The 13,061-nt window shown below is 39.6% G+C and overlaps 1 protein-coding gene across 2 annotated transcripts in view; it reads left to right on the top strand.

Moving 5' to 3' along the window:
* The first annotated feature begins 1,623 nt into the window (after positions 1 to 1,623).
* LOC149194778 (E3 ubiquitin-protein ligase CSU1-like) overlaps positions 1,624 to 13,061 on the top strand; it is a 286,100-nt gene continuing 274,662 nt past the window's right edge. For both annotated transcript variants that reach the window (XM_089405164.1, XM_089405165.1), the window contains exons 1-2: positions 1,624 to 2,660; positions 5,696 to 5,877. In XM_089405164.1, coding sequence (XP_089261290.1) covers positions 1,680 to 2,660; positions 5,696 to 5,877 — 1,163 coding nt within the window. In that variant the 5' untranslated portion in view covers positions 1,624 to 1,679. The remainder of the gene's footprint in view (positions 2,661 to 5,695; positions 5,878 to 13,061) is intronic.

The raw sequence follows: 13,061 nt of genomic DNA, 5'->3' as shown, positions 1-13,061 counted from the left end.
GCATTTGTATATGGTGTGCATGCAAACTTATTGATAGCAATTAATGACATTTGATCCAACATGATACTTTTTCTAAACCATAATTCAAAGATTTTATATTAAGTAAAATTTTTAGGAGAGCTTGCACCAAGATTACATTAAAAGCTTGCTTCAAAAAAGTTGTAAGCTAAAAAAAAGGAAAGCTATCTTTTAAGATATAGTTGTTTCTATCTAGTTCAATGATTAATACATCCTTGAATATCTTAGTGGCATATATTTTACAAAATAAACTTAAAAGCATAGCTACTTTGCAAAACAGATAAAATTAATAAAAAACATGATGACTGATTACTTTTCCAGTGCTACTTTAGCTAAATATGAGTCCAACTTGACAATCCCCACATCCTTTACAAGTTGGTGCACTGCTTCTTCTTCCCTTAATCCCCCATATTTCAAACTGACAAAGGATTTAAAAAAAAAAGAAAAAAAAGAAAAAGGATTTGTTTTTGAAGTTAAGAAATCCGAAGTAGAGCTTCCTAAGATTGTACTACAAAAGAGGATTAAAACCACACATACAAGCCAAACTAGAATGCAAATACTCACTAAACCAAAGCTTGAACTTGTAGGCTGGAACCTTTGCACAAGATAGACAAACCACAAAGCCATAACCCCACAATGTTGAGGAGATTTACCTTCCATGAATTCAAACTCGTGTGGAACTAGATGTTTCGACATGGAGGAAGATGTAAGAATCTCTTCTCGTAAGGCACATTGCCATATGATGAGTTTGCCTTACAATATGCTATATGCCTTCTTAAATTATTGATATGTGCCATGTCCTCCAATAAAATGTTAAAGAATAAGCTCATTGTATACCTTGCCATTAATAACCAAGCCCATGTTAAAAAAAATGATTTGTTAACATAATTGTCCACTAAAAATAACAAAGGATAATTTTTTTATTCTTGTTTTGTCCACTTTATCATTGATGCCAAGAGAGTATTAATAGAAATAATATTTCAAGACCATATACTTCATAACATTCTTTGAGCTCCTCACTATGACAAGTTTCATATAGCGATCTTCATAGCTTGCAACAATATATAAGCTTAGACCTAATTATCATAGCTTGCAATAATATATAAGCTTCAACCTACTTATTTGTTGATAAACTGACATCCCAAGCAAATAAAGTTTCTCAAACAATTTTTTTTTTCTTTGATTTATAATAATGCCGCTCTATTGATCCAATAGAAACTTTGAAAATGCAGCAAAAATAGCAAACCCAAAAAATAACAGTTTTCTTCGCAGAGCTGCTAACCATAACAACACTCAGACTAATCAAAATAACCCACCAAATTAAACTTAATTCTAAACAAAATACTATATTCTAAATTCTGGCTCATATATTTCATTATCGCTATAAATACCAAAAAAGGGAAATTCCGCCTCGAAAATCATTAAAATAACGGTCATACGTGGATGGAGCCAGTGGACGAGGTGATTCGACTTGAATCTATGATTGTACAATGAACTGTTCAGCGACTCAAATATTTGATGTTTCAAATATTTAAAATCTGCGTCACGCGAGGAGTTGAGTGAACTGCCGAAGTCAGTTGGTCAGTTTCTGGGTTTATGATTTTGTCACCGAGGGCACTGCCAAGAATTCTCAGCAATAGCCCAACCCACAGAGCCTGGAAATGGAGGGTGATAGAACCGAAATGAATCCTACTACACACAATGAAGAACAACCCCCTAAGGGCAAGAAGGAGAAGAAATTGGAAAATCCGGAAGTGCAGTTAAAATTAGCTTTGGGCAATTGTTCCAAGCTCAAGGATCTGACACAAGCAATTTCACTGTACGAGAAAGCAATGTCTGAAGGGATAAAATTCAATCAATATCTCTACAACATGCTTCTCTATCTCTGCTCTTCAGAGGCCATGGGCCTCCTGAGGCCTGAACAGACCACGGAAGAAGCTGCAAAAGAGTTGGCATTGAAGAAGGGATTTGAAATATATGAACAGATGGTAGCCTCTAACATCCCTCCAAATGAGGCTACATTCACAGCAGTTGCCAGGTTAGCTGCTGCCAGTGAGGATGCAAATATGGCCTTTGACATGGTGAAGAAAATGGTAAGTCATAATCTATCCCCTAGGCTGAGGTCTTATAGCCCTGCTCTGTTTGTTTTCTGTAAGAAAAAAGAGGCGGATAAAGCATATGAAGTGGATGACTGCATGGTGGGTAGAGGTATTCAGCCTGAGGAAGACGAGTTAGAGGCACTATTGACGCTGAGTGTTGAAGTGGGCAGAGGGGATAAGGTGTATTCATTGCTTCATAGATTAAGGGTTAAGGTGAGGCAGGTCTCTGCATCTACTTGTGATGTTATTGAACAATGGTTTAAGAGCAAGGTTGGTTGTGAGGTGGGCAATGAGAACTGGGACGCAGACAGAATTAGAGAGGCGATGATTAGTAGGGGTGGAGGTTGGCATGGGCAGGGATGGTTAGGGAAGGGGGGCTGGAAAGTTGAGAAAACAAATATGAGTTCAAAAGGGGTTTGCAAGTGCTGTGGGGAGCAGTTGGTTAGCATTGATATCGACCCGGTAGAGACAGACTATTTTGCGAAGTCCTTGGTGGATTTGGCATGTGCACGGGAGGGCAATTCGAATTTCAAGAATTTTCAGGTAAGTACTTCATGGCTTTTTTTTCTTCAGGGGGTTGTTTCAAGAAACACGCCCCAAGGTTTGGGGCAGAACCACATAACATAGGCTTCCTTTGGCTTTGGTGTGTCAAGTCTGAGGAATACCAATTGTCTCAAATTAACAAGGGACTTGCAACTCGGCTCACCCCTTATTTGATATGCCATTTAGACGGGGCAAAATTACAAACCACAGTGAAAATGTCACTGCAGTGTAGACAGTTTAGTATTCAGTCAACCATACCTGTGAATGAAGATCTCATCGGGTATGTTTACTTTTTTTTGGGGAGGTTGTTTATGAAATGTCATAAAAAAATAAAAATTATCCCTTCTCTTTGAAAATGCACCTTATGATAGCATGTTCACTCTGGCTTCGATCTCAAGAGACTCTACAAATTTCCTGAAAATGCCAATCTGAGCAGAAGCTGTGCAGCCAACTGGGATCTAAAAGCCGTGATTGCCTCCAAATGGAATGGATTAATCTCTTTATGAAAATTTTCACGACATCACCATTTCCATAAAAAATATATGCCTTTCAATCTCATCACGTTCCAGATGCTTCTACCTGCCCATCGAATCTTGCAGCTTGTCCTCATTAAGGATCCCTCTTCAGTGAAGAGGGGCAACAACAAAAAATACTGTACTGAGCAACAGTAAATGCCCAAAAGGCTCTGGCATTTGTTTTTCCCCAACATTAATAGTAATGGTTTTAGAAGCCCTGGAAAAGGGATTGATTTGGAATTATTTTTTTGGAAGACTACAGTGATTATCCAATGTTCCACCAAGACTCCAGGACAGGGAGACGTGGGTGCGGGCAGATGCACAGGGGCGCTTGTGGCAGTACTCTCAAATTTTAGGGAAATTTAGGGGGGATGGGGAGACGTGGGTGCGGGCAGACACATGGGGGGCTTGTGGGAGTACCCTCAAATTTTAGGGAAATTTAGGGGGGATGGGGAGACGTTGAGATATATATATTTTTTTCATATATATATATATATGTATAACTCATATTGAAAAATGAAAGCATTAATATATTGATTCATATATATTTAAATTAAATGATTGAATACATTGATCTGTATTCATCATTCATAGTGGTACATACATCATTCATACTCATTCATCCATACACCACGAGATTCAATAATGAAATACATTGATCCACATTCCTCATTCATCATTCTAGAATCTAATTAGTACTAAGCAAAATAGACTTAGATACCAATGTTATCAGAGCTGAACCGGAAAACCCTCTGGATTGAGAATCAATCAGAACCAGTAAAAGCTACTTGACCAAAAAACTGGTTGACCAAAAATACATAAAATATTCAGATTTTAAAGAAAAAACATTTATATTCATGTGCATCCATATGAATCCAAACTCCATTTATACAGAAATAAGCAAAAAATCTCATTTTAAGGGTGCACACTGCACATAACCAAAATAGCACCAAGTCCAATTGATCTCTGAACCGAAAATACATCAACAAATAGGCTCTAGATGGCCTTTAACATAAAAAAAAACATGCTACAACAAATACCTACATATCATCAAAATCATTACATATATTGGGATCTTCATCATCAATATCACCCTCTAAGCATTAAAATAAGGTAGAAAAATGTAGCATGTCAAGTCAAGATTTTGTTTGAGTGATGGGCACATTTTAGTAGGGTCATGATAGAGGAGCTTGGAAACCAATGCCACTAACATCAAGGTACATAGAGGGCTTGGTTCTCTTGATTATATACTAGTTCCATGCCCTCGTACATGACAAGACCCAATGGAAACATTGTAATTCCATGCATCCTGAAATCTTGAAAAACTGTCAAGTCTACTGGATTTTGAGTGAAATCTAAAATTCTACTTTCTCCATATGAAATCTAATGAGGTCGAAACCACTCTAAAACATCATGAGCCATTTCATGGTAATGTCAAAATTTAAGTAAAAGTGACATTCTCATTTATCTTTCATTTTCATCCTTCTTTTTACTTTAAGAATTTAACATTACCATGAATTACATAACAATAATAGCGTCTTAGGCTTCAATATTAGGTTTCCCCACACAAACAGTCTTAAAACTCAAGAGGGGTGCTTTTGGGTGAACCCCCTCAGAAGGGGGTGTGCCCAGAAGCACCCCTTTTGGGAAGACATGTCCCCCACACTGAGAAATGTTCCCCCTTTGTCTCCCCAAAAGGGGGACGTGGGGAAACATTTCCCCACATGTCCCCCTGTCCCAGGTGCACGGGAAGCATGGGATGCATGCACCCCACCCTTCGGGACACGTCCCTGTGAAACCCACATTGTATCTACACTCGATGTACCTTTTAGTCCCATTGACCTACTTTTGTGGTCAGTTGTTGGACGTTGATAATTTTATCTTATCTTATCTTCTCTGACTTTGATGGGATTTGAAGTTGTGAATGTTAATGCTTCCAAATTCTTTCTGACCTCTAGATCACAGTCTGGTGGACCACCAGCATCCTGAAATGGGCATTGCTGGATTGTGAAACACTTTTAAATGGAAAATCATGCGATATACTTCCTCCTGGTTGGATAAGTGCCTGGGAAATTAAATGTGTTTACATTGGGAAAATGCAAGAAGCTTACAGAAAGTTCGATTGTAATTTGTAATTTTATGTTGCTTGAATGTCATGTTTTAAAATCAAATTGAGTCACAAGTTTAAACAGATTACGTATGATTTAACCTATATGTCAGAATAACATGGTCCCTTTCATCCAGGAGTGGTTGGATCACCATGGGCCATATGACTTTATTGTGGATGGTGCAAATGTAGCCCTTTATGAGCAAAACCTTCGTGACGATGGTTTTAGTTTCTCTCAGGTTAGTAAGAAAATAGTGTGTTTATCCATTTTTATATTTGCATCACACTTTGCAGGCTTGTGTGCCCATTTAGATTTTGTTGGTATGGAAGAGATTTCATTGTTGTCAATATACCGTACTCACAATGCACTATTAAACTTTTGCTGTACGTGCAATTTGTTTATTACTTTACAGTTAAGCTCTGTAGTCAATGTGTTGCGCCAAAAAAGCCTGAAGAAGAAATGGCCTCTCGTTTTATTGTACAACAAGCGTGCCACAAAAGAGCCAGCTGACAACCCTTACAATAAACAGCTGATTGAGGATTGGAGAAAAGCTGGTGCTTTGTATACAACACCATGTGGGTCGAATGATGACTGGTAAGATAAAAAATGTCTTTGGTTTGTAAGTTTTTCTTTTGTTCTTTTTAAATTATCAAACATATTCTTCTATTTGGAATTCAGCTTACATTGGCACAGAAGCAGGGGGAACTTGTTTTCCCTCCTCTTTTTTATTTTTTCCAAGGAAAACGTTGTGGGAAACCCCGTGGTGCTTCCACACATATGTGGATGGCATCCCTAGTAAACACTTTGGTGTAGACTAGTGTGCCTCACTGAAGGGGATTCAAACTGGGCATATACCTGCTGGCACGGAAGTAGCCAAATGCCAACATTGGCAACAACTCGTTGAGCTAATCTCATGGGCTATTTCCCTCCTTTGTTGTATAGAAATTTCTGGCTTTTACATATTCTATACCAGCTCAAGCCAGGGGAATTTTCATTATGCTGAATTGTTTCAAGGAGGTCTCCCCCTTTTTCACCCAAGATTGCCAAAATTTTAACGCGTCTTGCTGCCATCCAGAAAGAAGACTGGATTACATTTGTCTAATATTTTTCCATTTCATACAAGGCGGGAGAAAACTAGAATGAAGACACGATAAGAGAAAGAGTGAGAGAGTACTGCATACTAATGGTTTTGTCTAGTCAAGAGGCTCTTGGGTTTTTCTCTCCTTTGGGCTTGTGCTTCCTATGCCTCTTTATCCACTCCCCTGCTGCATTCACTTTTTATATTGTTGCGTCGCTGCCACGAGTTTCCCTCTGTTCTATTTCCCTTTCAATGCCAATGGTTTGCTGTTTCTGATCTGTAGACAAAGTCCTGGCATTAATATTCTGCAAATGGTGATTTTTTTCCATCATGCAATTAACGGCCATCACTGTGTTCTGTCCTGTCATTTCCTTTGATGTTTTCCTCAATCAGATGACTGATCTTATTTTCCCTCTTGTCTTGTCCATGTGTTCTTCGGAATTCTTGTCATCAAGAGGTGCCTTAGTATTGGTTTTTAGCTCGTGTTTCTTTGTAATATGTTCTTGGGATTACTTGCTTGTAAGATATGTGTTAAAAATTCAAAAGAACTAGAATCATATGTATTCTATCTTAGTTCTAACTTCTTAGTATTTATGACATGGGTATTGAACTATCAAAGGTTTGCTTCCTTGAGTATGCTATTTTAAAGAGAAAGGGTATGAATTTAGTATGAACCCAAATCACATGTGAGTGAATCTAGAGTTAATGAGTTAAATTAAGCGTCCATTGCAACATACACATTAAGCATGGGTCCAAAATCCCTAGGTGTCATATTTCAGGCAATCACTTGCAGGCGTGTTTTTCCAATAAGTGCTCTGGCAAACCTTATACGGACACTGAAACAGTCAAAGCCCTTGATTGATGCAAGTCGTACACGTGCTGTCTGGTTCTGTAATGTCAATTCCAACTTTTTCTGGAAGCAACTTTATTAAAGGTAAATGCTTGGGCATATTCAATGGTTAAAAGTACATCATATCAAGCCATGATACAGGAGAGCTTTTATCTGTACTTATGACTGTACACCCTATGCTCATGCAATGGTTGCAGATTATTACAGTAATGAGTAATACAGTCAATATTTGTAACAAAATCATGCAAAGGAATGCATCCAATAGCTTGAAGGCTACCTCAAGCATGCGTTTAAGTCTTAAGGATGTAAAATGGACATAAAACAATAACATTTTGATTAGAGTGCATTTTAAAAGAAGATTTCCATGTGGAGAATTCTTGTAAAATGATATCAATCTTTTGAACTTTCTTTTTCAAGTTTAATGATGCCTGTTGTGGTTGATTAGGAGAAAAAGAAAAAAGCGAACTCTTGTTTAAAAATTATATTAAAATTGTCTAATCCTATAATGACTCATGGAGTGCCTATAGATAACTTCTATATAGACCCTTGCATAGTTTCCTATATTATGTCTTTTAAACAAAAAAGTTTAGTAAAAGATAAACTTTGCCTTATTGCTTGGAGTTTTGGTGACACCAACAAGACAATATTAGAGGAGCGATTGACAGCTGTAAGCTTGTTTAATATGTTGTGAACTTCTGGAATATTATCTGTGTTTAAAGTATTCTATAATTAGGAGCAACTTTAGATTCCATGCACTGGATCATGTATTATCTGTTTTTAGTCCATTCTCATCTTATAAGCTTCAGACTTTTATATGGCAATCAATTGCGGGCATGATCAAAGATATTTATGCAGAAATTTGTTGAAGAGATTGATAACTTCACACATTAGTGTAGTTGAAATCTACCTTAAGTCAAATGCCAAATTATTCCTGTTCCTTCATGCTTGCAACATAGTCAAAAAGAGGCGTGTCAAAATCTTCTCAGATAATTTGTGAACCTCCTATGCTTCAACTATTCATAGGTTTAACTTTAAACTACTGAGCTTCCAAATGTAGAAATTTCATGATTTGAGGTTTTTTTGCAAATTTAGAATTTCATCTCTTTAGAGGTTCTATAGATTCAATCCTTTTAAATTGTTAGCCTTAGGGCTGAACTGAAATATAAATCACAGCAGCAAGCAACGGAAAATATACATCAACACCAACCACTAGGCAATCCAATAGAGAAGATACCAAATATATGCCAACATGTTTTAGTCCTTTAGAGCAATCTTTTCATTCATAAACCAGATCTGAAATCATTGCAATTCTTGCAGATCTACTGCTGTAAATTTGTCTTATTATCTTCAATGTAAATGTTAAGTTCCTTAACAATTTCAGCTTTAATTTATGTCAAATCAGCAGGACTTGTAAGTTCTGGAACTTTTCAAACCATGAACACAATGATAGCTGAAAATCAAATTGCAATAAGGCAATTTTGGACAGCTGAAAACTTCATATGTATAGATAAGAGATGAAGTTTAAGTACACACTCTTAGATTATCACAACCTGGTACAACCCTCCAAGTTCTCCAAAACCCTAGCTAAGGTAAACTAAGAAAAACCCTATCTCCACCAAAGATTCCCCAAAAAGTTAGAATCACCACTAGCAAGTCCTCGGCCTCATGCAAGGCTTTCCTTCTTTTCCTCCGCAGCTAGTGCAACTTAGGGTTTATCATCAAACCTTAACTCTAATGCCCCTTTAGGCATTAAACCCTAGCCCTAGACTTCGAGAATGCTCCAAGAATCGTTAACTCCATAAGGTAGAGAGTTACCATGTAAAGAATAGAGAGATAATGTGCAATGGAGATGTGTGTGTGAGAGAGAGAGACTAGCACTCCTTTTACACCTATAACCCAAGTGTAAAGAAGAATAACCATGGGTGTGTAATGACCCTCTCCTTATTTATATGAGAGGTAAGAGAGCTCTACTATGACAAGTGGACCTAGTTCATTGGAAGCAACCTACAAGACACAAGTGGGTCCACACATGTGAAGCTCTCTACTACAAGTGATACATATTAAGTTCCAAGGTGATGATGGTCAACTAGAAAGGTTCTAATGTGTGAGCGCTACACGCAAAGGTGCAAAACTCCTTCAAGGCTCCAAAGCTCCAATGCATTTCTAAGGGCACACACATCCTTAGGGACAACCACACACTACATGTCCACTCTTTCAATCCAAGCATCCTGTCATCAAGTGTAAACCTTTGTGCAAGAAATTGAGCAACTTTATGCTATCTAGGGCTCAACACCCTACTTTGGAATTCCCAATGCTCCCCCTCTAGTTCAAGGCATCCTCCAAGCAAGCAACCTCACTTCACGTGCCAGTTACATGACGAAGTCACCATGCTCCATAGGTTTCCAATCTTCTAAGAAAGGATCTCATGACTTGAGCATTCCTACCTACTCTTGTGCCTCTTGCAATGTTTTGGCAAGCCATATAAACTTTTTACATGTTGGAGTAGAAGGTGAGTGCATATCCATCCCTAATTTCACTTTGATTACCCTTGACTTTGACTCATCTTGATTCTCTAAATTAATCGCCAAAACAACAATCTCCTCTCTCCTTAGCCTTTGAGGGTGAACCTTGTGAACTACAAGATCTCCCATCTTGATTGAACTTCTCGTCTCTGCTTGCTACTATCTTCCATTTGTGAAAATTCGGAATCCTCGAATCACTACTGCAGTAATGGATTATATTTCTCCTACTGAATTAAGTTATTTATAGTATTATACGGTAAACATCGAAATAAATACAATTGCAACCTTCACAAATTAAATAATATGCGGAAACAAGAACTGAGCAAGAAAGAAATAGCACACACAAGTGACACTGTTGTTTTTGGACAAATATCCCCGGAAAAACCCAATGCAAGAAAACCGGTGCAACAGCTTGGGGTTTGTATTATTATGCAGTAGTTTCCGAATACAAGTTTTTGATGCCTTACTGGCTATCCGATACAAAGAATCTGACTAGCGGAGAAATTAGTGAGAAATACCTCACACTATCATTGGCGAAGCGACATTGATCCAGGCCTTGGATGGCTGGCCCCACACTGGCTCTGTGTCAGTTTCTCTAGGGTCTGCGTCACCTCTTCCATGGATCTACTGTTTGGAACTTTGTTCCTCTGGCCCTCTGGTCTCACACCCCAACTTTTGGCTTTGAAACTCGAATTCCTAGCTGAATCTCAAAATCCCTCTAAAGCTCTGCGCTGTGTTTGCGTGGCACTGCACTGCCTCTTCTAGATCTCTCTCTTCCTTCTCTGCAATGTATCCCCAGATCAGGAAACTCTCCAACCATAAAACTATCCTTGCCCCTCACTGCAAGAATCTCCTCGATGATCTCTCCGGCTGCTTTGCGCAACTCTCTTGAGAAATCGATCTCTTGATCCCACTCGATGTGTTTTCCAAATGCCCATCAAGCCTCTTCTTATAATCCTCTCGTTGATCAATCAACGACCCATATTAGATTCTAATCAATGGCCTAGATCATTTTGACTTGATCCCCGTCTTCTTCTAGAAGTTTCACCCCCAACTTAATTAATACCCTTTAATTATTTTAATTTCCTAAGTTTAGACTTGGGCATCCATTAAAAATAATTAATTATTTTAATAAAACTGTCTCCGGGTGGAATTTCCCAAAACGATTTATGGGTATTCTGGAATACATGTGTCCTAGCCTCCCTGCAAATTTTGAGGCTTAGAGCACATCTGATGCTACCAGAAATCAACACTCCCTCTTAGCGAGGAATGTGCTCTAGTAATGCAACCTGTTGAAGCATCACCCTAACTCTGTAACATCTCCCTCTGCGTTGCTGATGTCTGACATCATTGCCCACCAACTACTGCGCAAATGCTGCATCCGTGCTGCTGCTGACTTTGCATGCTGCTGCTGACTCTGCACGCTGCTGCCAACTACATCTGCACTGCAACTCTGCATGTTGCTGCCAACTACATCTACATTGCAACTCTGCTCCAACTGTTGCTACTGCCTTCTGCAACAACTGCAACAGAAAAACATCCAAAATACTGAACATGTGTTCAGCATGAAGCATCTGTTGCTGGAGTTCTGACTGCTGCTAGTCTCTGCGTTGACCCTCTGAAGCCTTTGCGTTGACCCTGACTCTGCACTGTGCCAACTACATTGCTGCCAACTCTGCTCTGCGCTGCTCAGTCTCTAGTGCTCCTAGCCACTGCAACCGTCACTTCAACATTTCTCTGCACCAACTGACACTGGTCCATCCTACTACTTCTGATATGGGCTCCCGTAGCAAGGTATTGATCCAAGAGGTGGACTCCTCAAGGATCCTGCCCATCTGCAGTTCTTTCGAACTATAGTACTAGATCACCCCACTTCTCCCCTAGAGGTATTTGGGCAATCATGGAAAACTCCTCCTCGATCTTAGCGGTTGCAGCGTGCGGATCATGTTTCTCGTCCTTGTCCTTCTTCTTGAGAGGACACTGTGTAGCGTAGTACTAGTAACCAAATTCCACACTGGAAACATTTGATCTTTAAGATGTCCTTCTTCCGCCTCCGCTGCTCCTGCTGCCCCTTTGATGCAAGGGCTGCATTCTCTCCCTCCTCCTTGGGCTTCGTCCCACTGCTGCTGCTGTTATCAAGTTTGCACTTGACTAAGTCTCGACTCATCTCTTCCTGCTGAAGAGCGGCCCACATCCCTTCCCAATCCAACAATCTCTCTCTGCCCAAGATACTCTGGACAAACACTTGCCAGTCTTCTGAGACTGAATTCAAGGCCAACCTCACCATCTGGGTGGGTTGAGGTGATGACCCTACAACTTCCAATTGATCTCGGACTTCTTGAAGCTTTGATAGGAACGGATCAATGCGTTCCCCCTTCTGCATCCTCGCAGATCTCATTTTCTCCTCCAAGTACATCTTCTATTGCTCGGAAGATTCCTAATACAACATAGCCAAGGCATCCCACATCTCCTTGGCAGTCCCTTTACCAGCAATGTGACATACAACATGATCCCTCACTCCATCGAGGATCAATCGCTTGGTCTTCGCCATTTTTGCCTTGTACTTCTTGAGTGGATCCGCATTTGCAGGTTCATCTACCACACTATCGACATCGGCCTTGAGATTATGCTCATCCAAAAGGCAGGAGATCCTTGCCGTCCAGATCACATAGTTGGATGCTTCGTCCAACCGATCTTGATCTCTCAGCCCATTAGCTGCCATCTCTGCCAACACAATGTGGAACTGCCTCCTCTCTCCTCTTCGCTACTACTAGTTGGCCTACGCACTCATTGCTGGAGTTAGTAGATCTGCTCCTCTCTATAGATGCTCAACAATTGAGAAATCGAATTCCCTAGCTTAGAATTCTCTGAGGAAAAAATTCCCTCAAAAAGTGTTTCCTTCCTTCTTCTGACGTTTTTTTGCCCCAACAATTGTTGCAGAAAACTGCGTCTCACTTGAAGGCTGCTCTGCGCTGCTCCCTCTGCTGTTGAAAAATCTTGATCTAGAAATCTTACCTCTCTGTCAACTCACTCAGAGAGAGATCTTCCTTGAGACTCTTGCCCTTCTGGCCTAGACTGTGCAATCCCTCTGGGGATTCGATCTGCTACCTATTGTAAAGTTTTGTAGATGTTCTATGCTAGGAGCAATTTCACTTTTCTCACAGCAATCATACAAGTAGTTAAGCAAAATGCAGATAGAACATATAAGCAGATCTTACAGAAGACAAATCAGAAACAGGAAAAATGTGTGTTCGTTTCGGCGGTCAACAGGATGCTTCAACCAGCAAAGTCTCCTTTGGTCAGCCAGCCCAGATGTGTCACAACAACC

The sequence above is a fragment of the Pinus tabuliformis genome, chromosome 2_2 (assembly GCF_031772625.1).
Source record: "Pinus tabuliformis cultivar Carrire ecotype Pingquan chromosome 2_2, CPIR1, whole genome shotgun sequence".
Classification (NCBI taxonomy): domain Eukaryota; kingdom Viridiplantae; phylum Streptophyta; class Pinopsida; order Pinales; family Pinaceae; genus Pinus; species Pinus tabuliformis.
Note: the sequence above shows the minus strand (reverse complement) of the source record. Positions and strands in the feature narration are given on the sequence as shown.